Here is a 27,096-nt window from a genome sequence, read left to right as displayed (position 1 = left end):
ATGGCATTATGGACATCGCAGAAAGTTGGATAATGGAAAAACTAATAAAAGAAGTTTAACCGAGGCGTCCTCTCGGCACTTCAGTGCCGTAAAACTGTGAAGAGTGACGCTGACGACCGGTAACTCAATTACATATTAGCCCCTGATGGAAATCCCATATGCCCGAAAATCGCATATCGACATTATTGCAACCCGGTGATGCCATTGCCACCCACTCAAAAAGCAAAACAGGGCGATTGCCGCCAAAGGCTATTTCCGTCTTTCTCCACACATCCGTGATGGAGAAATGAAATGCCCATGGTATCATTCCTTCATGCTCCACTTCTGTTAATAGCGAAGGGGAAGCGGGTTTCTTTTTGCCGAGGCGCTGGCCCTTCTCGATCTTCCTTCGTTCGTTCTCCGAACTAGGGTTCGTATCTTTCCTCGTGTTGTCTTCGCTCCTTGTTTCTTTTTCTCTACACGAGAGTGGCTGTTCTCCTTTTTATTCTATCAGTAGCAAACCTTTTGTTGTAGCTTTTACGTTTTGTTTTTCCCAACTTTTGCGTCTCCTTTTTTTTTTTTTCGTTTCCAAGATGTTTCTTGGACCGTGTTCATTTTTTTTTTGCGGTAAACTCCTATTGGTGAAGAGACGGAGTTGTAGGGTTTTGAGAAGGTGCAGTTTCCAGTTTGTTTGTGGGCGTTTCCAAGTGAACAGTCGAGGCATTTTGGCTTCCTAGCCTACCCTCTTCTTTCTGATGTTTTGGTGCTAATTTCGGTAGGTTTTGATGCGATTCCCGGGTTTTGTGCTTGTTATTTGGTTTGCGTCTAATTCCTCTGTGGTGAATCAGTTGGTGACGACTGACAAGTGATGGTTTCTTTTTCTGCGTGATGGTGAAAAATTTCCTTGACGAATGGTGTTGATTTTGTTTTTTGTGTTTTTTTTTTTTTGGGCGAGATATCTCAGTAGAAGCTCAGTTCCAGTGGCGGAGCCACATGTCGGCTGGCTTCTCAATTTTCTTTCATTTTCACATTAAGATAGTTTAATATTTACTGTGTTATACATGTAAGTGCCCCTTCAGGTATGAAAACCTGCGAGTCATTGCCCTTCCAGAAAAATTTTCTGGCTCCGCCACTTCCCAGTTCATGTTCAGTTGCCGTGAAAATTCCTACCCTTTTCCGATTTATGAAAATGCGATGTTCTTTTTCCTCTGTTTTTTTTTGGCATGTGCCGAGATGATTCCGTGTTTGTTTTATTGGGTTTCATTGTAGGAAGTCTGCTTCGGTATTTGACTCGCCTTTGTTTTGTTTTTTTTTTTTTTTCGTTTTTTGTTTTGGACGGGTGGTTGTGACTGCAACAGGAGAAAGTGAGCTTGATTGCGTGTTTCTGCCTTGTCTCTCAGAGATTGCTAGTCGAAAATGTCGAGGAATACAGAGCCGCTCCAGCGGCGCTTGTCAAGGACACAGACGGTTGGGAACCTCGGCGACACGTTCAACAGTGAGGTCGTTCCGTCTTCTCTTGTCGCCATAGCGCCGATTCTTAGGGTCGCCAACGAGATCGAAACGAATCATCCCAGGGTCGCTTATCTCTGTACGTTGCCGTGGATTTTGTTGCTTTTCAATGCTCTCTCTTCTTATGGTATTGCCTATTGATGGTCGGGAGTTTTGTTTTTTTTCTTCACAAGTAGCACATTCGTCTTAAAGTTTGGAAAACATCGTTTTTCTCTTCTCTTTCTGGGTGCATCACGGGACAGTTAGTGGTTATCGTCTTAAACTGCTTCATTAATGCAGCTGGAACTAATGAGATGAAACTGGTTGTTACTTAATGTTCTAGTCTGGAAGGTAGCATAGACAGGCTTTTGCTAGGTGTGTGTCTTGCTGGAATGTGATGCAAGTCAAGGGTTTTACAATTTGCTAAATAACACCTTTTTTTAGGGTGTATTCACGTGAGTATGGATCGGATAATTATTTCTATAGGAGTCTGTCCCTTTGAATCGTGTTTTCATGAAACAGGAACATTTTTCTGTGGACATAAAAAAAGACCTCAACATGATGTGGAAGAATCCTTTACATGACATTATAATGATATTGTAGTACAATTGTACAGATCTATCATGCTCTTAAAGGGGATGACAGCATTTTTTTTAATGTATAAATAGCGAACTTCTTATGGAAGAATCCTTTAGACAGGCTAGTGTAGGAAAATATTTTAGCTTGAAGTTAATGGCCAATGAACACTCTGATCGTGCATCCTTGTGTGTTCCATCTGTTTTTAAGATTATTATCTTCCCATTTTTGATACCTTCTTTTGAAGGTTCCTGTCCTTATTTTGTCAAATTGCTCGTTCCTTCTATGTATCAAGTTTTGAGTTTCTCCCTTCTTCTTTTGAGAAATCAAATCTGTATCAATAAATAACTAAGTTGCTTTAACTAAGTTGCTTTTTACCTTATGGCACACAGGATGCAAAAAAATCATAAATTATGATGTCAGTTTTTTTGTGGTTTGATAAATTTGGCTGGCTTTTGGATGTTGTTAGGGTAGTAATGTTTTTACATCATAGGCAGCGACTCAGAATAGACTACTAACATTAAGTTCATAAATTAGAAAGTATAATATCCATGGACACTCTTTACATGCGGTTGTGAAAAATGCTAGACATGAACACAGGCTTTAGTGAAAACGGGTTCAATGTTGGCCTTATTCTTTTCGCAAATGCAAATAGTGTTTATAGCTGCAGTATTGCCTTTTTGATCTGGTTTCCTTTCTTGTAACATTATACTGATTTTGTTTGATACTTGCAAGGTTCAAAAAGCTTTGGGTTTTGCTTGGTTGGTTAAACGGTATCTACTCTTGCAAAGAAATTTCTTTGCAGTCTGTTCAAACCGTAGGCAGAAATATGGTTATATTTAAAAAAACATAGCCATATTAACGAAAAAAAATGAAAAAAGCGAAAACAAACGAAAAAATATGCTATATTTAAAAAAAAACTTTAAAATGAATTTATCTTTATTTTATTACGAATATTTCATTTTTTAAAATTCTGCTTCATTGTGTTGGTTATTAATTTATCATTTTTTTCGTTTCAACAAGATATTTTTTGTCTTCTTATAAGTTTCTCATTTATTTTATTTTACCTAATATTTTGATTTTTTTATTTTTTAAAAACTCTGATTTTCCTGATATTTTCCCAAAAGAAAATTTTTCTGGAAATTGTCCGAGAAGCACCTGCCGGTAGAAGCTGGAGAATAATATTTGTACCCATTGTTCAAAATGGGTCAGACTCACAGGTGTCTTTTTGGAAAGTCTGTGATATTTTAGGTTAAGTTGTCAAATTTGGATGGCGTTCACTAGATTGTCAGGGCCATAAATAGATTAACTGAGACTAGTTGGTGTGATTTGGTCATCTATATATACGTATATATTATAAAGAAAGCACTATAAAGTGCCAAAAGTATCATTTTAAATCAATTATTATGCACACACGCACATAGGTATATCCCCACTATTCTACAAAAGGAAACGTACCTTCATGATGGAAAAGAGAAGAACAAACCAAACATAGGGCTAATGCCAAAACCTACTTTTGTGTCACTGGCTAGTAGGGATCAATCGACTCAATCTATGGTCCAGGAACTTGTCAGGTACATAGTCATGGACTGGTTAGCCCATCAGCCATATGGAAGTTGGGCAATTTTTTCAACTATTTAAATGCGTAGGTTGACAACACAAATTTTAAGTCTCTGGATTTTCTTCATGGTAACTTCATTGAGGAGATGAAGTATACATCCAATTTAGCCCTGAAGTTATTTTCTCAAATAATAGGATGTTCTCTCAAGCGGCAGTACTTTTTTTCCCCCTATTGTCTTTCTTGATAGTGGCATTGTTGAAGAAAAGTTATCATCTTTGATAGAAAAGGATGAGTGTATTGTTGGGCATGTTAGGATACTACTGTGTGGAACATAGATGTCGCTAGATTGAAAATCAATCATGGTAATATTGGAAAGTTGATTGTCCCAACTTTTGATAAGTTGTTTTAAGACACTCCTTGAACTGTCTTAATCTATCATGTGAGTTTGGAATGTTGAACATAGTGACTAGACTTAAAGATAGGAATTCTTGTAATGTCATATAGCCGACTAATCCTCTATTTGGATAAAAGGATATGGACTTGATATGACGTGGTTTGCATATGGCTCTATTGCTTTGAATGTGTTTTCTATTTTCTTCACTTGCTTATGTTTCCACTACCAATTGGTAGTTAATAGTATTTTTTTTCTTTGTATGTTGATAAATGGTCATTTTGTTCAGAAGATTTGATGTTCAAACTTGACATAGTTGTATTGGTATATTAATGGATCTTGATTACTGTCTTTTTGCTGTAATCCAATTTACTTTGGAAGCTGTTTGAGAAGATCTTTCTTGCAGTTAAATCTAACACTTGATTCCTCTGGTTATCTGCGTAGGCCGATTCTATGCTTTTGAAAAGGCTCACAGGTTGGATCCGACGTCTAGCGGACGTGGTGTTCGTCAGTTTAAAACTGCGCTTCTTCAACGTTTAGAAAGGGTGATGTAGAAAATGTTTGTCTTTCTTCGTACCTGCATTCAACGTTTCATGATCTAAGTTTTATGAGCATGCTAATTACAATTGCCTGACAAATTTATAATGCTGAATTTATCTAAAACTTACGAGAAATTAATTTATTGTCTTCCATATTATTATTATTTTTTAATCTGGGCTTTCATTCTGCTACAAACTGCTTTGTTTTTAACCTATGGAATCTTCTGCTCTTAGATTTTGACCATTTATGAAGAATAGTTATTATTTTCTTATGCTCTTGTGCCCATCGTTTCCTTATTTTTCTATAATTTGGCTTATCTTACCTAAAGATTAGTACAAAAGAAAATCTTTGTGATGACAGAACTCAGGGACCATAGGTGTTTCCAAAATTGCAGTAGTCACATGATGGAAAAGTTCAGAAGGAGGTTCTCTTCTTGTCATAGTATTGTATGGCGCACGGGGTGGCTTGTGTTTCCAATAATAGCCAGTAATACATTGTTTATGGTTTTCTACGGGAAGCTGAAACAATACTTTCGGAGATTTGGAAGAACACAAGATTCGTGAATTAGAATATTGTTTTTCTAGAGCTAAACTTTCCTTAACTAAGTTGATGATGATAATCTATCGAACCAGTTTTTGGTCATATAAAGTTGTGGCACATGGTTATTTTCCGTTCAGATGATAGCGATGGTGAAAGGTAGGGGATTTATTAGCATTGATGCTTTCCCTTTCTTGGAGCGTCATGAAATGTAATAAAGAGAATTTTGATATAATAGTAATGGTATTCTTTGTTAAGGTTACAAAAACAATTGAAGCGATAGAATGTGGCACAACTTAAAGTTATGTATTCTGGAACTTGTTTGGTGCTGCACTGCTCTTCAAAACGATGACAATGGATCATTTTCTGTCACCAGTCGTTCTATTGTTCATGACGCAGATTATATTGCAGGATAATGATCCTACTCTGCGGAGTAGGACAAACAAAAGTGATGCACGTGAGATGCAGAAATTTTACCAGCACTACTACAAAAAATATATCCAAGCATTGGAAGGTCCTGATAAAGCTGATCGGTATAGATTTTTTTTTTAAAAGCTTTTTATCGCACTTTTCTAATGTTTGTTGTACATTTGTAAATATTTCTATGCTGATAGGCATAGTTATGTCTGTCTTTCTTGGCATTTTATCAATTGTTGTTGGCAATGTCTAGGGCACAGCTTACAAAGGCATACCAGACGGCTGCTGTTCTCTTTGAGGTCTTGAAGGCTGTGAACCAGACACACACTGTTGAAGTGGATCGTGAGGTCAAGTTAAAAAGTTGCCTTTTAAAGTGTTTCTGATCTTTTCCTTGTTGGTGTCAAAGTTTGATTTGCTTCAAGTGTGTGTAGCCCTGTATATGTTTGGGTCGATTGCTGAACTTTACTTTTGATACCGTACATTTTTATAACTTTATTTTTGTTGCCTGATCTTTTGGTAAGATCATACTAATTGTGGCCTATGTACTTTCTTTTATAATACAGATTATGGAGACAGGTAAGCAGGTTGCGGAGAAGACAGAGATTTACGTGCCTTACAATATTTTGCCCCTTGATCCAGACAGTGCAAATCAGGCAATCATGCTTCTGCCAGAGGTCTGTTGGTGAACATACTTGTTTTGTGATCATACTTGTGCGTGAATTTTGTCTCTGAATTTGCCTTACGGATGTTGCAGATAAAAGCTGCTGTTTTTGCTTTGCGGAATACCCGGGGTCTTCCATGGCCTCACGATTACAAAAAGAAACCAGATGATGATCTTCTTGACTGGCTACAACATATGTTTGGGTTTCAGGTACAACTGATACATTCTTTTGCTCTAGATTCAATTTAAATTTGTCACTTGAGTGGTTTTGATTCTCCTCTGTTTCGTTCTTGGGTTTTTATCTGTTTTTTTTGTTGTACAAATTTGCAGAAGGATAATGTCTCTAACCAAAGGGAGCACTTGATTTTGCTTCTTGCGAATGTTCATATCCGGCAAATTCCGAAGCCTGACAACCAACCCAAGGTTTATTTGTTCATAAATGTGCATCACACACAAATACACTGACAGTCTATTCTCTTGATATTGACTACAATCCTCTTGCATGTGGTGAGCAGCTAAACTCACTATCTTTCTTTTTTGTTGATTGCTTATGGGGCTCAGTTGGATGAGAGGGCTATAGATGAAGTTATGATGAAACTATTTAAAAACTACAAGCAGTGGTGCAAATATTTGGGTCGCAAAAGCAGCCTTTGGTAAGAATTATGTCTGGGACCTGTTAATTTAAAGAGTTTTTTTTTCCCCATAAAATTTTCTTACTTTCCATTGTATTAATTTTGTTTGCTTAGCAGTTCCTCCACCATATGTGATTCTGCATCCTTATTGATCCTTTAACCTGTCATTTTGGTTTTCAGGCTGCCAAACATCCAGCAAGAGGTGCAGCAGCGTAAGATATTGTATATGGGCCTTTATCTGCTTATCTGGGGAGAGGCTGCAAACCTTCGGTTCATGCCAGAGTGTCTTTGCTACATTTATCATTTTGTAGGTGTACTTTTGCATACATTGCATGTTGGTTTTGTAAATGCTACACTAGTCCTGCTTCCTGTTCTAGTACTTTGCTACATCTTACCTATGATTAAGATTTTTTTTTTCCACTTGTCATTATAGTTCCCATTCTTTCAAAATCTAATATTAGTTGGCTAATCTACAAAGTGAATATTAGACATTTTTTTTTTTGCATTAATTTTATGCATGCTGTCGTTTGCAGATGGCTTTCGAACTTTATGGAATGCTTGCTGGCAATGTGAGTCCAATGACTGGTGAAACTATAAAGCCTGCTTGTGGCGGTGAGGAGGAGGCCTTTCTGAAAAAAGTGGTCACGCCAATCTATGAAACAATTGCACAGGTTCCAGTACTCCTAGTATCTATGTGATGCTTGTTTTGGATGTTGTCTATTTTTGTTCTTGTTCTTCCCGAATATCGAGTAGCGCCGTAGCCTTATGGTTTTCTTTGTACAGGAAGCAGAAAAAAGCAGAAAAGGATCAAAGCATTCCCAGTGGCGGAATTATGATGATTTGAATGAATACTTCTGGTATTTAATTGTTATTGTTTTCTTTATTAGAAAACTTCATTAGTTACTTTCCTCTGTGGTCTTGCTATCTTGAGACCATTTTTACAGAAAACCCATCTTTTTCAAAAAAGACCAGATAAAAATGTTAAAAACAATGAAAAGAAAAAAAACCCTTCTTTTCCCCCTTTTTTTGAAAAAAATTGAAAATGAATTTTTCGTGCTTTTCACTTTTATTATTTTTTTTTCTTGTTGTTTGGCTTTAGGGTTTCAAACTTAGGTTAAATTATTATCTTCATTTCTAATATTGCTAAAACATCATTTTATCCAGTTATCTTTTAACGTTTTTTTGTTAGTTGTTCATTTGTTTACTGTTTGCTAACTTTCAGGATTTTTCCTTTCCTAAAAAAGTTGCTAAATTTTTTCCGAAATTTTTAGATTTGCCAAAAACTACCCAAGAAAAATCCTGCCTTCAAACCTGTTAATGATATTTATGACAATGCTTGAGACATTTCCACAGGTCACCGGATTGTTTCCGTCTTGGTTGGCCGATGCGTAAAAATGCTGATTTTTTGTGCCGAGCTCCATCAGACACTGCCATTCATGGAACTGGGGTAATGCAGGAAAACCCTAAAAACTGTGCTTTTACTTTAATGTCAGAAAAATCATAATGAAGGCCATGATATAATCAATGCACTTTGCGCACAAAACTCAATATTCCGATTAGAGGAACATGATTGGTACGTGCATATATATGTGTAATATCTGTGTTGTAAAGTAGGGGCAGAACAGAAAATGTGTGCGTAATATGTATTTTCATCATTGGCTATTTGTCGTGAACCACATGAAACATGTGATTGTGAAAAATTTTGGCCTTTTTTTTTTAAAAAAGAATATTGACGTGGTTTCTTTAGGACTCATGGTTGAGGTCATCAAGCTAGTTTGCTGTTGTACTTTCTTGCATGGGTGCGGGTGCAGGACACGACTGTATATATAGCAACAATGAGAATTTAAGCAAATAAATGTATATGTATATTCATGATTTATATTCATCATAAATAATAAATATCTAACCAAACATTATCAAAATTGGCCAAGAAAATTGAAAATATAAATTTTCCTGTGCCTAAGCCTTGTCGACTCGACACAGGGGCAGCACCCTTGTAGGTGTTTTCGTTTGGCATAGGTAGTTGTGTTAATTGTATGAGCAGTTAGATGTTTTAGGTTATTTGTGTGATTTATTCTCATTTTAACTTTGTTGAAGGAGCATGGGCATCTGATTAGAAATTGAGGGAGAGGAAAGTGCTGGTTTTTAATACATTATGGAATATGTTGGAGACTTGTAAAACCTTGGCTTGTGAGAGACTGTCTAAATAATTGTCACATTTGAAACTACATTCTCGAATTCTGATTTTTTCGCAAATGGGTTTCTATATAGCCGCTACTGCCTGATGTTTTATCTGTAGGAACCTGCATTATGGAACTAGTTTTAGTACCTTATCACTGTCATTATGATGGATGTCATGTCTGGAAAAGCTGCACTTTTTCATTTCCTTGCTGGCATAAACCTTTTGTCTGCTTGGGGATGTATCCCATGTCAAATTATGATCTGAATCTTTTTTGAGCTGCTTCGTGGTTGTAGAAGTGGTTTTTTTTTGTTAAGGGAGGTTTGCATTTGATGTTACATACTTTAGTGTTCTGGGCGAAGGTTGCACTTTATGTGTCGTCAAATGTATAGAAAATTTGTGCTTTACCAGTTGTATGAGTGGCTTTTTTTTGACAAAATGACTTTTATTATTGGCTTTTTTCTCCTATTTAGATTTTCTTCTCCTTTGTATAGAACCTTCAAGCACACTATGTGGTATATACAGGGCATTAATGGGTTCTTTTGACTTGTACTTTGCAGGGTGGTGAGTCAACACCAAGTCATAGGAGGGTTGGCAAGATTAATTTTGTTGAAATACGTTCTTTCTGGCATCTTTTCAGGAGCTTTGATCGGATGTGGATCTTCTTGATCCTATCGCTGCAAGTAAATCCTGTTTCTTCTAAATTATTACCAACCTTTGTTTTTTTGTTTTTTTATTTTGTTTGCCTTTTTGATTAGGGTTTTGTTGTGATTTTTGAATAATGCTAACAGGCAATGGTTATAATTGCTTGGAATGGATCTGGGAGCCCAAGTGGTATTTTTGATGGTGCTGTCTTCAAAAAAGTTCTCAGTATCTTCATAACTGCTGCAGTCCTGAGGCTTCTGCAAGGTACTGCTGGAATTTCTTATGGGTGCCAATTTGGTGTCAGATGTTTGGCCAAGCTGAAACAATTTGTTTCAGTCCTTTGGAATGGATAATGCGATCAATTTGGATCTGGTTGCTGTTCCATCTGCTGAACTGAGAATTTTGGTTGAGAAAATGTGATCTCAGTTTTGAAGGGGTGATAGCATATGAGCCAAGAATCTAAATTTCAGTTTCATCTGGTGCTGGAAACCTTGAAAATGGTCCATATCACCATGGCCCAATATGCATCAGCCTGTATTGGCTGGATGAAGTGTTTTTTTCATTTTTACTTCACAGTTAGTTAATAAATCTTGAAGATATTTAATGAAATAAAAGAATTATTTTCTAATTCCATGGATTAGCTGGCATCAAATTGAGTCAGCTGTATGTAAGTGCTTTCGATGCAGAGCGTGCCTACAAGTTCCAAAGTCATAGACTGCAAGGAACAGGTTCAGCCTTATCTTAAAACACATTAGAAAAATCTTTAAGCATATTGTAGAAACACGAACCACACAGAGAGAGAGTGGAGAACGAACACACAATCTACGTGGAAAACCTCAGAAAGAGGTGAAAAACCACGGGGAGGCTCTGACCTAGGGGCACACCGCAACCCTAGGAGAGAGAAAATTATATTTCACTTAATTCAACACTAAACACAAGTGACAATATAAAGAGGGAGAGAGGAGAAGCCGCCTAGGGTACCGAGCCCGCCTCGGTACCCGCGCCCCATAGAACCGGGTCCAGGAATGGATCCGGTTCCCACAGCAACATATTCTAACACTCCCCCTCAAGCTTGGCATACATGTCAAACATGCCAAGCTTGCTAACATTCTTTTCGAATGAAGAAGTACAAAGCCCTTTAGTTAGGACGTCTGCAACTTGATCTTCAGACTTCATATATGGCAGAATCAGCTCCTTTGAGTCAATGCGTTCCCGGATAAAATGACGGTCAATCTCCACATGTTTGGTCCTGTCATGTAGAACTGGATTATTGGCAAGATTAATCGCAGACTTGTTGTCACAGTACATCTTCATTTTATCTCCCAATTCCACACCAATATCAGTCAAAAGAATCTTCAGCCACAGCATCTCTGTAACCCCCATTGCAACAGCCCTGTACTCAGCCTCCGCACTAGACCTCGAACATACTTCTTGCCTCTTACTTCTCCAAACAACTAGGTTACCTCCAAGAAAGATACAATACCCTGTAGTAGACCTCCTTGTGTCAGTGCAACCTGCCCAATCTGCATCTGAGTAGCCCTCAATGGTAAGTTTGTCCTGTCGAGTATACAACAGTCCTTTTCCTGGGTCATTCTTTAGATATCCCAACACTCTTTCTGCACTCTTCCAGTGACAATCCGTGGGAGCATGCATAAATTGACTTAGCACATTTACCGCATACGTGATATCAGGGCGAGTTAGAGTAAGATAGATAAGCTTACCTACTAGCCTCTGATATCGCCCTTTTCCTTCCTCATCCAGAATAGTGCCCGTCTTGATACTTATCTTAGTTCCCGACTCTATAGGAGTAAGATAGGGCCTACAACCAAGTTTGCCTGTCTCCTTTAGTAAGTCAAGAGTGTACTTCCTTTGATTCATAACCAGCCCTGTCTCTGATCGAGCAATCTCTATCCCCAGAAAGTATCTCAGCTTACCCAGATCCTTGAGGTCGAATTCCTTAGATAATCTCTCCTTCATCTTTCTGTTTTCTTCTTCGTCACTGCCAGTGACAATCATATCATCAACGTAGACAAGGAGAAGACTCACCAGACCACCTCTCTGCTTTATGAATAGGGTATGATCTCCATTTCCTTGCTTGTACCCAGTAGACTTCATAACGATCCTTAGTCTCTCAAACCAAGCTCTAGGCGACTGCTTCAAGCCATACAAAGCTTTCTTGAGGTGACAACATTTTCCCTCTTGAACATACCCGGGAGGCATGCTCATATAGACTTCTTCCTCCAGATGGCCGTTCAAGAACGCATTTTTAACATCAAGCTGGTCCATGCGCCACTTCCTGTGCACAGCAAGAGCAAGAATAACCCTCACGGTCTTCAACTTTGCAACAGGGGCAAAGGTCTCAAGATAGTCGATTCCATACTTCTGACTGAACCCCTTTGCAACCAAACGAGCTTTATATCGATCTACAGTGCCATCAGGTTTGTACTTCACGTTGTAAACCCACTTAGAGCCAACTAGGTGTGTCCCCTTAGGAATATCAACAACTTCCCATGTTTTGTTCTTAGCTAACGCACCCATCTCCTCTGTCATAGCATGTAACCACTTGGGATCATCCTTAGCATCATCCACCGACCTGGGAATAACAACTTTGGATAAGGTTGTGATAAAACATTTGTAATTTGTACTGAGCTTAGCATAAGAAACAAATCTCTGAATAGGGTGAGAAGTACATGACCTGGTGCCTTTGCGCACAGCAATGGGGAGCTCTTCATTCGATGGACTTGGGTCATCCGGGGAGATCACAGGATTGGGATTGGTTCTATCCTCATCACCAACATCTTCCACTGTAGCTTTCTCCTTTCTGACATAAACCTGGCCAAACAAGTGATCCCGGGCAACAATGGGCTGAGCATCCACCGTGACCCCTTCCATATGGCTGCCCTTCTCATTACTGACCGTGACCGTGTCAATCACACTGGGACTAACCTTGTAATCCAAAAACTCCATAAACTGAATTAGCTGATTAGAGGAATACTCTTCCCCTTTGTTCCCAAGACACTCCCCCTGAAGAGGATTCGCCGAAAAATACGACTCATGTTCATGAAATGTGACATCCCTCGAAACATACACTTTGGAAGTAGTGGGATCCACACATTTATACCCCTTCTGAGTGGAAGAGTACCCCAGGAAAACTCCTTTAATAGACCGGGGATCAAGTTTTTTGAGAGTAGGGCTATGATTATGCACAAAACAACTGCACCCAAAGACACGAGGAGTAAGAGGCCACGGATTCTGAGTGGGCCACAGGGTAGAATAAGGAGACTGACCATCCAACACCCTAGTAGGCATACGGTTAATGAGATGTGCACTAGTGAGAAGTGCATCACCCCAATACCGCTTCGGGACATGACGTTGGAACATAATGGCCCGGGTAACATTCAATAGATGACGATTTTTACGTTCAGCTATACCATTTTGAGGAGGGGTATAACTACAAGAGGTTTCATGAACAATACCCTTGCCTTTCAAGAATTCATCAAGGGATTGGGAGACATATTCCCTTGCATTATCCGTACGGAAAGCTTGAACAGTAGTATGGAATTGAGTCTCAACAAAGGCAACAAAGTTTTTCACAACTGCTGGAACCTCACTACGTTCTCGCAACAAGTACACGAACGTACATCTAGAGTAATCATCAATAAGCGTCAAAAAATAGTGACAACCACCACACGTGGGTACTCCAGAAGGACCCCAAACATCGGAATGAACTAAGGCAAACGGATGAGTGGTTTTATTCAAAGAAATAGGGTACGAAGCCCTGACATGTTTAGCCAATTGACACACTTCACAAGCGAAGGAGTCAATTGAGACAGAAGCAAACAAATGAGGAAACAACTTCTTTATTAACTGGAAGGGTAGATGTCCAAGACGCTCGTGCCATCGCAAAACAGTAGATCTATCGTTCACACCAGACAAGTGACCACTCGTGGCAGAAATCAATGCTGAAGCAACTTGGACCGGCAGCCTGTAGAGCCCATCAGTAACCGAACCAATCCCAATCTTCTTCCCCGTCACCAAGTCCTGCAGGGAACAATGATCAGCAGAGAAAATCAGATTACAGTTTAATTCTTTAGTAATACTGCTGACAGAGAGTAAGTTGACAGGAATATTGGGAACATGCAGGGCATTGTGAAGACGGTATTTGTTCAACAGGGACAAGCTCCCTTTCCCAGCCACAGAGATAGAAGACCCATCTGCCATAGACACGCGTTGCTTGCCAGAAGAAAGTTGATATTCTTGAAAGAGTTTAGAGTCCCCTGTCATGTGGTGAGTGGCTCCACTATCAACAATCCAATCACCAAGAGGAGGGTTACCTTGATCAGTCGAGGCAACGAGAGCTTGGGCTAGCTGAGCCCCTTCAGACGTGGAGGACTCCTCAGGGGTAGTAGATAGACGGCTGATGTACGCCTGTAGCTCCTTGAGTTGAGCAGGGGACAACTTGGACTTTGCACCACTAGAAGAATTGCTCTGACTGGAATCAGACACAGAAGAGCTACGCTTGCCAGAGGGAGGACGACCTCGGACCAGTCTCTTCTCGGGATGAAGATCCCAACAGAAATCCACCGAATGCCCCAACTTGTGGCAATGAGTGCAATGTCGGGCAGGACGCTGCCCAGTCCCTGAGGCACGGCTGACAAAGGCAGAAGGGCCATGACCGGTGTCAAGATGCATCACTTGGCGACGTTGTTCTTCAGATTCAACACGAGCATATACTTCCTCTATCCCCGGAATCTCATCACCATTAAGAATCTGGCTACGAATAGACTCAAATTCATCCCGCAGGCCTCCCAGAAACAGAAACGTACGGTCCATCCATTCCTTTTCCCAGTAGAGGGAATGATCTGAACCGCATGTCCACTCATCAGTCACATGATAATCTAACTCCTCCCACTTGGTCTTCAAGGCAGCATAGAAGGCAGCAACAGACAAATCACCCTGTGTCAGAGAGTAAATACTGCGTTTAATCTGATAGGTGCGCAAATGTCTCTTCTTGCGACCATACATCTTTGCAAGCACAGTCCACATATCAAAAGAGGTCGGCTTCCGCAGAATGAGGGGCTGAATATCGGATGACACGGAGCTGATAATCCACACCTTCACTTGGCTGTCCTCCAACGCCCACGTCGCCCATTGAGGATCAGATTTGATGGGCGCAGGTTTGTCGCCAGTGATGTAAGAGAGACACCCACGACTAGTAATCCCAATCTCGAGAGCGGCAGACCAAGATAGGTAATTGTCCTTGGTCAGACGGATGGAGGTGACCTGGAGCGGCACGTTCTCAGTCTTGGAGGCGCTGCCCGTGTCAAGAACGGCATCTTTTTGAGTCCCCATCGCTTCTGCCATCACAAACTAGCACACAGCAACAAGAGGCACAGCAGCGGGAATGAGGCAACGGCGTCGGGAAGGAGGCAACGGCGTCGGGAAGGAGGCAGCGGCGACGGCGGCTGGAATGAGGCAGAGGCAACGTAAAGCAGGCGACGGCGCAACACAGAGGCCACCCACGGTGGCAGAAACAAAGAACGGGACGAACGGAGGACCGCGGAGGCGTAACAGAGGGCGGCGGAACAGAGGACGGCGGCGGCGGAACAGAGGACGGCGGCGGCAGAGCAGGGCGACGTCACAAGGGCAGCAGCGACGCCGGAACAGAGGACGGCGGCGGCGGAACAAAGGACAGCGGCGGCAAAGCAGGGCGACGTCACACGGGCAGCAGCGGCGCCGGAACTTCAACGGCGTCGGGCGACGAAAAAACTTGACGATCCTTGGAAAAAACGCTTCTCCAACTCCGCTGGCTCTGATACCATGTAGAAACACGAACCACACAGAGAGAGAGTGGAGAACGAACACACAATCTACGTGGAAAACCTCAGAAGGAGGTGAAAAACCACGGGGAGGCTCTGACCTAGGGGCACACCGCAACCCTAGGAGAGAGAAAATTATATTTCACTTAATTCAACACTAAACACAAGTGACAATATAAAGAGGGAGAGAGGAGAAGCCGCCTAGGGTACCGAGCCCACCTCGGTACCCGCGCCCCATAGAACCGGGTCCAGGAATGGATCCGGTTCCCACAGCAACATATTCTAACACATATGATAGCATCAGGTTAATTTAATCTTGATTTATCCTTTTTTCTTGTTCTTATACCAGTGGAGTGTAGCCATACCGGCTTTTTTCTCAGTGTGAAGGTTTCAAATGTTGGTAACAAAAGGGAAACCTTTATTGTATTTTGATGGAAGCTTGGATTTCAGTTGGCTGTTATATTTTATGATAATAGCCAAGTTCGGCTTCACTGAATGTTTTGTACATCTGATTTGATCTGATCAAGTAAAAATCCTATACGTTGGATTTTGTAAGGACTATACTCGAATCTCAAGCTGAATCCAACTAGTACTTCTCTGTGTTCTTTGAAAGGTCATGAGCTGCTTATTCTTTGGGCTTGAGCTAATTCATTCTTGCTGGTTTTGTGCCAGTCCAGTACCTAACTGAACAAGTACAAAATGTGACTGATATGTGAAGCTAAGTGGATGCTCCTAATAACAGGGCAAAATTGCAAATTAGCTGGATCTGTTTTGTTCAAATTTCATTTGTTTTGGAAGGAACAGTAAGGTATCTAAATTAGACAGGAAACTTTCTAGTTCTGTGAGAACAGCGTGCTGTTCAACAATGCCAATGCCAAACTTTCTAGTTCTTTACCTTTTGCTTTTGGGTTTTAGGTTGCCTAAAAATATTTTTATGACAAGATGGTCCTTGTCTCTAATGTTTGGGGGGGGGGGGATTGGCTCCTCACGTGAGCCTTCCAGACAACAGCATTTTGCTGTCACATATGTTGAATATAATAATGTGTCATTGAGGATTACCTAGTACGAACTAAGAAGTGCTTCTACTTGTTGTTATACCGTGGCTGACCTCAGGGTAGAAGATAGTATCAGGAGCAAATATCAAAAGCATAAAACTTAAAAAAATAAAGCAGCAAAGCCGAAAGGAGTTGCACTTAGCAACATTGGTGACACTAACTGGGGATTGTTAAGCTGAAGTTGGCAAGTTTGATATTTTTTTCTAGGTTGAAGCTGTGACAAGATATTTGCATGACAGTTGATTCAAATCATAAATGTATCTGATGCTGTATGATATACTTCATGCTATTGTCCATGTTTATTGAAATAAATGTCTGTTTAAGTTCTGAATTTGTGAACCACATGTCACATATGCTGTCATGCTTACATGCATGTATCAGCTGACATACATTTAGAAACCTTTGTTTGATTAGTTTTTGTTAAGATCCCTGGCTTGAGGAAACATTTGAGGTAACAGAGGCTTGCACAAATTTTTTCTTGTATTATCCTTTGGGGAAAAGATCTATTGAGAAAATGCACCAGATCTTGTAGATGGCCTGTAAATGCCTGTGATGCACTGCCAATATTTTGAATTATGTGTTTCTTGCTTTGTCAGTATGTTCTGGTAAAATTGCTTACGTGCTTATGCAGCTGTTCTTGACTTGATATTCATTTGGAAGGCAATGAGAAGTTTGACTTCCTGGGACATCCTCAGATATATTCTTAAGATCGTTTTTGCTGCTGCGTGGGTGATAGTTCTTCCTGTTTCTTATGTGTATACTTGGGATAACCCTTCGGGACTGGGCAAGACTATAAAGAGCTGGTTTGGCAACAATAAGAATCCATCTTTATATATCTTGGCAGTTGTAGTGTATTTATCACCCAACATGCTTTCTGTGTTGCTGTTTCTATTTCCTTCAATACGACGTGCTCTTGAAAAATCGAATTGGAAGATTATCAATTTGGTGATGTGGTGGGGCCAGGTAAACATTAGTGTGCTTTTTGGTAAAGAAGGCTATCTTTGACTATTTAGCACATAACTTTCTTCTGGTAGTTATATAATTGCATTTGCTGTTTTTATCTGGCTTTTCTTGAAAACTGTTATGTTATGCAGCCACGGCTTTATGTGGGGAGAGGCATGCATGAGAGTGCTGTATCACTTATCAAGTAAGACTATGCTGTTAACAATGTGGTTTTGCAATATATGCTATATGTTATTTCATCTTATTTCATTTTCCCAGGTACACACTTTTCTGGATTCTGCTTCTGATGACTAAGTTGGCTTTCAGTTACTATATTGAGGTACTCACCTTTTGGTTAGAGGTTTAATCTGATCTAGTTGTTTCTGACCTTCTGTCTCTCTCCCTTTGCTGTTACAGATTCGGCCACTTGTTCAGCCAACAAGGACTATTATATCAACTCAGATATCAGTTTATGCATGGCATGAGTTTTTCCCCCGAGGTATCAGGTTGAAAATTGTTTGTTTTCAATTTTTGCGTTGTGCTCATAATGCTCCTATTTGCAGCCAACAACAATATTGGAGCCGTGATTGCCATTTGGTCTCCAATTATGCTTGTAAGTTTGTCTTTGAGATTTGCTGTTGATTTTGAGCAAAACTGACGATCATGGTTTGACATGTGGTTAAAGGTTTATTTCATGGATACTCAAATCTGGTATGCCATTTTTTCAACTCTATTTGGCGGTATTTACGGAGCGTATCGCCGTCTCGGTGAGGTTAGCTACTTAATTTTAAGTTCTTTGAAGATGGTACTTGATCATCTCTGCCCAATTTTGGCCTTTTCTGACGAGTTTGTCTAGGCGCTGCAATGTAATCTGTCTCTGTCTCTGACATACACACACCTGCTGGAATTGAGTTTGTCATCGCCTGTGTGTGTTCCCCAGCACCTTGGATGACACATTTGGTCCTGTCAAAATTGTCAGTGTATTGATGAGTGCATTGACAAATGACAACCCAGATCATGTGTTTTGTGGCTAGGCGCCGCAGGAAGTTGAAATGGGTTGTGACCTGGTCTCTGCTGTACTTTTAGAGATAGCACATGTATTCCTTGAAAGTAGTAATGTCTTTTGCTTGTTTCACTCTGTCTGTCTGTTCACAGCAATGACAAGTTTTCAACTAAATGGTGATGGATTTCTTATTATTTGAGAATCGCTTTATTCAGATACGTACCTTGGGGATGTTGAGGTCCAGATTCCAATCTCTACCTGGTGCTTTTAATGAAACCTTGGTGCCTAAGGATGAAAAGGAAGGGAAAAAGAAAAGAAAGGGTCTTTCTGCTCCCTTTGCCATATTTGAGAAGGTTGTCCAAGCATGAACTCCTTCCATGTCAATCTTTATACGGTTGCTTTCTCCTGCCCTTTCTCCTCACAGTGTTGATGACCTTCAGAGAGATGGGATGGTGGGCGGAGGGACTGGTGTTGCAAAATTTGCTCAGTTATGGAACACTGTAGTTGTGAGTTTCAGAGAGGAAGACCTTATCAGTAATAGGTGAGGTTCATTTCCATGCTGACTGGTTCCTTAAAGTTGTGATGCTTGAAATTCTGTTGGTTGTCTAGTTATGGATGGACATGAGGAGTTATGTTTTTGTCTTCAGGGAGAGGGACCTGCTGCTTGTTCCATACAGATCTGACCAGGATCTAGATGTTGTCCAATGGCCTCCTTTCCTGCTTGCTAGCAAGGTTTGTTATCCTGATTTTTCATGATTCTGTAGGTTTTCTTTTATTCTCAGTCAGCCATGCTTCTTTTCCTTTATGCTTCAGATACCCATTGCACTGGATATGGCAAAAGATAGCAAAGGGAAAGATCGTGAACTGAAGAAAAGGATTTTTGCAGATGATTATATGTACTGTGCAATTCAGGAGTGCTATGCATCTTTTAAGTATACAATTAACCGTTTGGTTACTGGTACAACTGAGAAGAGGTGATGCTTCTGTTTTTCTGGTAGATTGGAGTGAAACATAACCTTGTGATTTGGGTTTATTTTTTTTTCTTTCCGCATTGATCCTTGTACTATTGTTCCAAACTTCCAATTCTTTTTTGTGCATATACCTAAGTGGAACTCTTTATTTTATTACAGGGTCATAGACAATATTTTCTCTACAGTTGATCAATGCATTAAGGATGATACTCTAAAGGATTTGAACATGCATGCACTACCAAGCCTGTATGACAAATTTGTTGAGTTGATTGTGTGTCTGGTATATCCAAGTCAGAAAAACTTGTTCTTGTCCTCTTGATTTTCCTGTAGTGCAATATTTACTTATCTTTTGTTGGATAACCCTTGCAGCTGGAGGACAAAGAAGAGCTCCGGACTAAAGTGGTCATTCTTTTTCAGGACATGTTAGAAGTTGTAATGAAAGATATAATGGATGAACGCCTTTCCAAGTATTGATTTGATTGTTATCAACTTGTAAATGAAGACAAGGATGGTTTCCTTTTTTTGTCAATTTATCCTGTAAGAGCTTTTTATGGTGTTTTTGCAGTATTTTAGAGTCAACACATGGGTCTTATGGTAGAGAAGGGTCACCTGAGCATCAGCTGTTTGATTCTAAAGATGCTATAAATTTCCCGTATGGCAAGTCAGATTCATGGACTGAGCAGGTGGGTGTCGTCTTGGTGATTATGCGAGATCTCATAGATAACACAAGATGTGTGTGTGCATACATGTCTTTGTGCATGCATATGCATGTGATTTTCTTTGGGAATATGATGCACATTCAGGTGCTGCACTCTAGATGAATATCTTAGTTGTAACCTCGACTTCTGGCAACCAAATTAATGCTTAGATTTGGTTGATTTGAATCAAAAGGGTATCGAACTTATTTGATTCAATTGATTTCTTGGCTGACTCAGGGGAGGCACTTTTCACCCACTGCTCACTTATTATTATTTGAAGAATATTTTGGATTTCATTTTTTTGTACGAAGTTCCTTTTTTAAGGAATACATATGATAATATATTTTTTGCAGTTTGATAACCAGTTAGCTGAATGATTAAATCAGATAATTCACTGAATTGGCAGCCTGATTGATTTGATATATATATTTTTATTGTTGTACAAATGAGCCGTTGTCAACAATATCATTCTCCGGTTTTAATTTCCCATCTCATGGAGAAAGCCTTTTCACTCTGCCTAGCTCTGCTCCCTTCTAGGTGTACTTTAGTGATAGGATTGAACCGCAGGTATTAAACAAGAAGTTTTTTTTGGGGAAAATCTCGAGTACGTGGGAAAACTTGAGAATTCAAGAAATTCAAATATATTAAAAAAAAAGAGTCTACTAGTTTCTTTACAAAAACATTGATCAATATTAAGTATCTATTAATATGCTGCGAGAAGCTTCAAAGAAATAAAATATGTTGAAAAGTATTTTCTTTGATTTCATGGACTTCAACATGGTGCCACTGTACATTTCGGAGCCCTTTTTGATTTCATGGACTTCAAACATGCAATTCACATCCATGGAATTAGTTGCTAAAGATGTGCGCATGATGTTCTATTTTGCTGAGTTCATTGCACTTGATTATGCAAGATGTTTTTAGTGCATTTTTCTCTCACATGCAAAAAGCAATTGTATTAGTAGATTTGCCAAAAGTACTTTCACATTCTGGAGGTATATATATATATATATATATGACGGTCCATGCATTCTGATGATTGTTTCCCTGATTAAAGTGGTCTGCCTTGTATCCAGATCAGACGGCTTCATCTGCTTCTTACAGTGAAAGAGTCTGCAATGGATGTTCCAGCAAACTTAGAAGCAAGAAGGCGCCTTACCTTTTTCACTAATTCTTTGTTTATGGATATGCCTGATGCACCAAAAGTCCGTAACATGCTTTCATTCTCGTAAGGAGCCTTTCATAATTTGCATTCTTAGTTCTTTTTTCATATGATCAATTCATTAATGTGTTTGTCCATCTGCAAATGGATCTTGTCTAGGAATGATTTGTGATGTACTCTACTCTATGCTTGTGCGTTTTGACTGTCGAAGCTCCTTAATATAATATCTATGTTTTTGATTTTCCTTCTAATTGTATTTTCCCTTCTTTTGTTTGTACTTGTAGTGTTTTGACCCCATACTACACGGAGGATGTTCTTTTTTCTATAGCTAATCTGGAGGAGCAAAATGAAGATGGTGTTTCTATTCTTTTCTACTTGCAGAAAATTTATCCAGGTGCGTCATTTACATACCAAAAAGCAGCATTGGTCTCTGTTTTTCTCATTTGCTGATTGTTTGTTGTTTGTGTTTCTTTACTTTTCAGATGAATGGAACAATTTCCTTGAGCGGAAAGGATGTAAAACTGATGATGTTGTACGGGACGACTATCCTGATGATCTTCGCCTCTGGGCATCGTATAGAGGCCAAACTTTGACAAGGACAGGTGCCAACTACTTAGATTTGAATTTCCAGCATATACAATTTTAGGGTTTTATCTGATTAGTGGATGTACACAGTTGGTCATGGTTTCATTTGTTTTTGTGCTAGTCCGTGGAATGATGTACTACCGTAAGGCTTTGGAGCTGCAATCTTTCCTGGATATGGCAAGAGAAGAAGGTTTGCTTGTTGTTTTGTTTCTAGGAATAATACGAGTTGTTTCCGTAATTAATATTGTTTATATCAAGAAAGTATCTGTGTTAATTTTCTTGTTATCCCCAGATCTTTTGGAAGGTTACAAGGCTCTTGTGGCAGCCTCAGAAGAGCAATCAAAGATGTACAGGTCTTTGTGGGCACAATGTCAAGCCGTGGCAGACATGAAGTTTACATTTGTTGTCTCCTGTCAGCAGTATGGTATTCACAAAAGGGCTGGTGATCCCCGTGCTGACGACATTCTGCAGCTTATGATAACGTATGTCTAGTTTAATTCTTGGTGGTTGATATGCTTTTCTGCCTTCGGTTAAAATATTATACTGTTTGTCAGATACCCATCTCTTCGTGTGGCATACATCGATGAGGTTGAAGAAACTAGTGGACCTCAAAAGGGTACCAAAGTCTATTATTCCACATTAGCAAAGGCTGCTTCAACAAAGCATAATGATCCTGATGAACAAATGCTGGACGAGGTGTACTTTCATTACTTGCATCATTGCATGATATGTTCCAATATCATGGTTGTCTAGTACTTATTGTAGTTTTTTATATTGCATAGGTTGATTATGCAATTTCAACTTCTTGCTTGGCATCTTCCATCGTTATACTCCTGATGGTAGTTTGGTACGGTTCACAGTGGGTATTTGGCAATAATATGCAGTATTGTCAATGAATCCAGTTCGTTCACTTGCTGGAATGAAATTTATAAAAGTAATTTGCAAGCTGGAATTCCTGAGAAAGAGATGGTAGCCTAGGACTCGGTGTTGGGGAAGCTGTCAGACTGGCAGTAAACTTAAGACCAACATACAATTGATTGCTAAATTTCTGCCATCACATTATACTATTAAAAGAAAGCTCCAAAAAGGAGTGGTCAACCTCGTTTACTTTCACTTTTTTCTGACTGAGGTAACCAGTTTATGTTAAAGGACTGATCTATGTCAACTCCGGTGGGTCATGAGTTGAGTTAGCCAATCATGCCTGATAAACAAGTTCAAATTATTCTCGGTAACTCATTTGCTGCATTGATGAGACTAGTTGATTTTTTCAGAGCAGGATGGTTAATGTAGTAAATGATGCCAAGTTTGTTGGTTGCATCTAGAAAATAATCTTGTGGAGATTCGGTAGACTAAGAAAAAAACGGCTCTCTCCTTTTCTCTCCCCTCTCTCTAGCTCTGATAAATGTAATCAAAATACCGTGCATGCATGAGTGCCTGTTGTGTGTACACCAGAGGAGATCCTGTGGATACATTTTTAGCTGTTTTTCTAGAGTAATTTGATCTTGCATCACAGGGTATACATTTCATGTGTAGGTTTGAAACATTCAACTTCTCATTGCACCTTTACTAGTTCTTTTAAAATGTGATTTTCCGGGGGGAAGCTTAATCTCTTCAATTTGCTTCAGGATTCATACTCCATCAAACATTTTATTGATTTAACCTATGTTTCATAAATATTCTCTACGGAACTCAACTTTAATCTTTGCTGAGTTTGTTTCTTCTGTGTATACCAGGTAATTTATCGAATCAAGCTTCCGGGGCCTGCTATGCTTGGAGAAGGAAAGCCAGAAAATCAGAATCATGCTATCATCTTCACTCGTGGTGAAGGCCTACAAGCAATTGATATGAATCAGGTAGTTGGTGGCACCATTGGGTTTGAGGTGTTGCAATGGGTTTCATATGGTAATGTATCCGATATGTGGGTTGCAGGATAATTACATGGAAGAAGCCTTTAAGATGAGGAATTTATTAGAGGAATTTCTTCAGACGCATCATGGTGTGAGAAAACCATCAATACTTGGGCTTAGAGAGCATATCTTTACTGGAAGGTTGATCTTAATCCTTTGAGCAGATATTTAAATGCTCATGATTTTTTTACTGATCTGATGCTTTTGTGCAGTGTTTCATCTTTGGCATGGTTCATGTCGTGTCAGGAGACTAGTTTTGTGACAATTGGACAAAGATTACTTGCAAATCCTTTAAAGTAAGTACTGGGTTTCCAAGTAACTCAAAGACAATTGTAAAAGTTCTTTCCAGTCCTTTTGCTCAAATATCTGGTGTGGTCCTGACAAAACAACAAGAAGCATTTTACTATTTATTGCTTGATCACCTTCTAGTGTTTAATTCCACGTTCATTATTTTTACCTTAATAGTAAACAGTTTACTTCCCTTTATCTGGTGAATTTTGATTGTACCACCATGATTACTGGGGACACTTTGCGTCCCTCTGCCTTTGCATCTGCACATTCAGGCATGGTGGAACGATGTTCTGGAGTATGCTCCTCCATGCATTTGTTTGATGTATTTGTCCGAGTGCACATCTAGCAAAATCTGAATGTCATCTCATGGGCTTATTATGAGCTTTGATTCACGTTTTATTTTGTATTTACTTGTTTTTCCTTTTTCTGCTCGTTGAATTTGTTGTTTTTGTTTTTGATGTAAGGGTTCGCTTCCACTATGGTCATCCAGATGTATTTGATAGATTGTTTCATCTGACTCGAGGAGGTGTCAGCAAAGCTTCAAAAGTTATCAATTTAAGCGAGGATATTTTTGCAGGCATGTTCTGTGTTAGTTGTCTTGAGTTATTGTTGTTTTGCCTAAATAACAACTTTTATGTCATTTGGGCCGAGTAAAATTTTCAGGCTTTAATTCAACACTTCGTGCTGGCAATGTTACACATCATGAATATATGCAAGTTGGCAAAGGTAGGGATGTGGGACTAAATCAGATATCACTTTTCGAGGCAAAAATTGCTAATGGGAATGGAGAGCAGACGCTAAGTCGGGATATATATCGCCTTGGCCACCGTTTTGATTTTTTCCGTATGCTGTCTTGCTACTATACGACTGTTGGCTTCTATTTCAGCACTTTGGTAAGACTCTTTCTTCATCTTTCATGTTCATGTGCACTTTCACACATATGGTTCTAAGTTGATGAAATTTTCTTTTCGTTACTCTTGCAGATAACTGTTCTTACAGTGTATATTTTCTTGTATGGTCGTCTCTATCTGGTTCTTAGTGGAGTTGAAAGAGAACTATATAAAGCAGCAGCTGTTCAAAATAATAAGCCACTTCAAGTGGCGCTTGCTTCCCAGTCGTTTGTGCAGCTTGGAATCTTGATGTCACTCCCTATGATGATGGAGATCGGCTTGGAGAAGGGATTCCGAACCGCATTAAGTGAATTTGTTCTCATGCAGTTGCAACTAGCATCTGTTTTTTTCACTTTTTCCCTCGGGACAAAAACCCATTATTATGGTCGTACATTGCTACATGGTGGTGCAAAGTATCGTGGTACAGGTCGTGGATTTGTTGTCTTCCATGCAAAGTTTGCTGATAACTACAGACTGTATTCACGTAGTCACTTTGTCAAGGGGATTGAGCTGATGATTCTACTGATTGTTTACAGCATATTTGGCAATTCATACAGGAACAGTGTGGCATATATATTAATCACTGTGTCCATGTGGTTTATGGTTGGCACGTGGCTCTTTGCTCCTTTCCTTTTTAATCCATCAGGTTTTGAATGGCAAAAAATTGTAGACGACTGGACTGATTGGAACAAGTGGATAAATAACCGTGGTGGAATTGGAGTGCCGCCTGAAAAGAGCTGGGAATCTTGGTGGGAGGATGAACAAACACATCTAAGATCTTCTGGCATTCGTGGCACAGTTCTTGAAGTGGTCTTAGCACTACGTTTCTTTCTTTACCAGTATGGGCTTGTTTATCATTTGAATATTACACACACGAAAAATGTTCTGGTATGTACTTACTCATTGAAATTTGTGTGCTTTCTGTGATTAGACACTTTTGGTCATTTATATGGGAAACTCCCTTGCAGGTGTATGCCATCTCTTGGGTTGTGATTATTGGAGTCCTCCTAGTGATGAAGGTATTCATCGTGCATCTTCTTTCCTTATCAGTTTTAATTAAAAGCAGTTGACTCAGAATTCAACTTATTATTCTTAGACAAGGGGATTTATATTAAACAGTTTGATGACATGCATGTGGCAGAAGAGTGGTATGCATCATGACGTTTCTTGCTTTCATAATCATCTTCATGTGATGTTGATTTTCCTAATTTGTTTTGCAGACAGTATCTCTTGGCAGAAGGAAGTTTAGTGCCGATTTTCAGCTTGTATTTCGATTGATCAAGGGTCTTATCTTCCTGACGTTTGTTACCATTATTGTTATTTTGATTGCCATTCCTCGTATGACGATGAAGGATATCATTGTGTGCATCCTTGCCTTCATGCCGAGTGGATGGGGGATCCTTCTGGTCTGTACAACTTCTGTTAAATTTCTCATTGACAAGAAATTTTGTTTGGTCTGCTGTTCAAGGTCATGATCATCAAGCTGGAATGGGTGGTGAACCATTTAGAGCTGGATGAAGTGATTCTGTTTTATATTCTTTGTTTCCATTAGATTACTGACTGTCACGCAATCTACTGTTCTGTCATTTCATCCTGCTTCACCATTCTTGATCCTAGCAATCGTGATTATGTCCTTGTTTTAGTAACATGTTTTATGTTACTTCTTGAAAGTATACAGCCATCTACATATGCGCCTTATCTTTCTTTTTCCATTTTCTTCTCAGATTGCTCAAGCACTCAAGAAGCCAGTGCAGAGGGCAGGGTTCTGGGGATCGATCCGTGCTCTTGCTCGTGGATATGAGATCATCATGGGGTTGCTTCTGTTCACGCCCATTGCAGTTTTGGCTTGGTTTCCATTTGTCTCAGAGTTTCAAACGCGAATGCTGTTCAACCAGGCCTTCAGTAGAGGTTTGCAGATATCACGCATTCTTGGGGGTCAGAAGAAAGATCGCTCTGGTAGTAACAAAGAGTAGGGGTCAAAATATTCCGTCCACCGTTCTTTGGTACCAAGGTGTATCCTTGAGAGCTCGCACGCCGTTTCAATATTTTCGGGTGTATAAACTTGCTATGTTCCCCATGTTGTAAGTTATACGTCATTAATTTTGTTATATAATGCCTAGTTTCCACTTTCTTTCTCTGATCTCGGCTAATGCAGTTCTTGAGTTGG

General features: G+C 39.6%; 1 protein-coding gene across 3 annotated transcripts; it reads left to right on the top strand.

Annotated features, from left to right (window-relative positions):
• Positions 1–265: 265 nt before the first annotated feature.
• On the top strand, positions 266–27,060 carry LOC116260792 (callose synthase 3-like). Of its 3 annotated transcripts, none has more exons than XM_031639282.2 (43): positions 266–409; positions 1,338–1,567; positions 4,440–4,540; positions 5,484–5,605; positions 5,743–5,836; positions 6,053–6,163; positions 6,244–6,360; positions 6,481–6,573; positions 6,712–6,803; positions 6,963–7,089; positions 7,316–7,453; positions 7,566–7,639; positions 8,136–8,229; positions 9,522–9,644; positions 9,753–9,870; positions 17,112–17,443; positions 17,575–17,627; positions 17,702–17,762; positions 17,840–17,921; positions 17,986–18,035; positions 18,108–18,194; positions 18,641–18,778; positions 18,866–18,966; positions 19,073–19,157; positions 19,239–19,399; positions 19,556–19,676; positions 19,766–19,863; positions 19,962–20,079; positions 21,171–21,322; positions 21,541–21,650; positions 21,739–21,858; positions 21,963–22,031; positions 22,134–22,323; positions 22,396–22,537; positions 23,575–23,694; positions 23,771–23,889; positions 23,961–24,044; positions 24,504–24,616; positions 24,703–24,932; positions 25,023–25,817; positions 25,898–25,948; positions 26,150–26,335; positions 26,654–27,060. In XM_031639282.2, the coding sequence occupies exons 2-43, from the start codon at positions 1,396–1,398 to the stop codon at positions 26,900–26,902; spliced, it is 5,793 nt and encodes a 1,930-aa protein (XP_031495142.1). In that variant the 5' UTR covers positions 266–409; positions 1,338–1,395; the 3' UTR covers positions 26,903–27,060. The 3 variants fall into 3 exon arrangements, with proteins under 3 accessions (XP_031495142.1, XP_031495143.1, XP_031495144.1); XM_031639283.1 differs by having other exon boundaries at positions 290–409; positions 1,380–1,567; XM_031639284.1 differs by lacking the exons at positions 266–409; positions 1,338–1,567 and having other exon boundaries at positions 4,440–4,554.
• The last annotated feature ends 36 nt before the right edge of the window (positions 27,061–27,096 follow it).

This window comes from Nymphaea colorata, chromosome 9, assembly GCF_008831285.2.
Source record: "Nymphaea colorata isolate Beijing-Zhang1983 chromosome 9, ASM883128v2, whole genome shotgun sequence".
Taxonomy (NCBI): domain Eukaryota; kingdom Viridiplantae; phylum Streptophyta; class Magnoliopsida; order Nymphaeales; family Nymphaeaceae; genus Nymphaea; species Nymphaea colorata.
The sequence above is the reverse complement of the archived record's forward strand: the minus strand, read 5'-3'. Positions and strand labels throughout refer to the sequence as shown.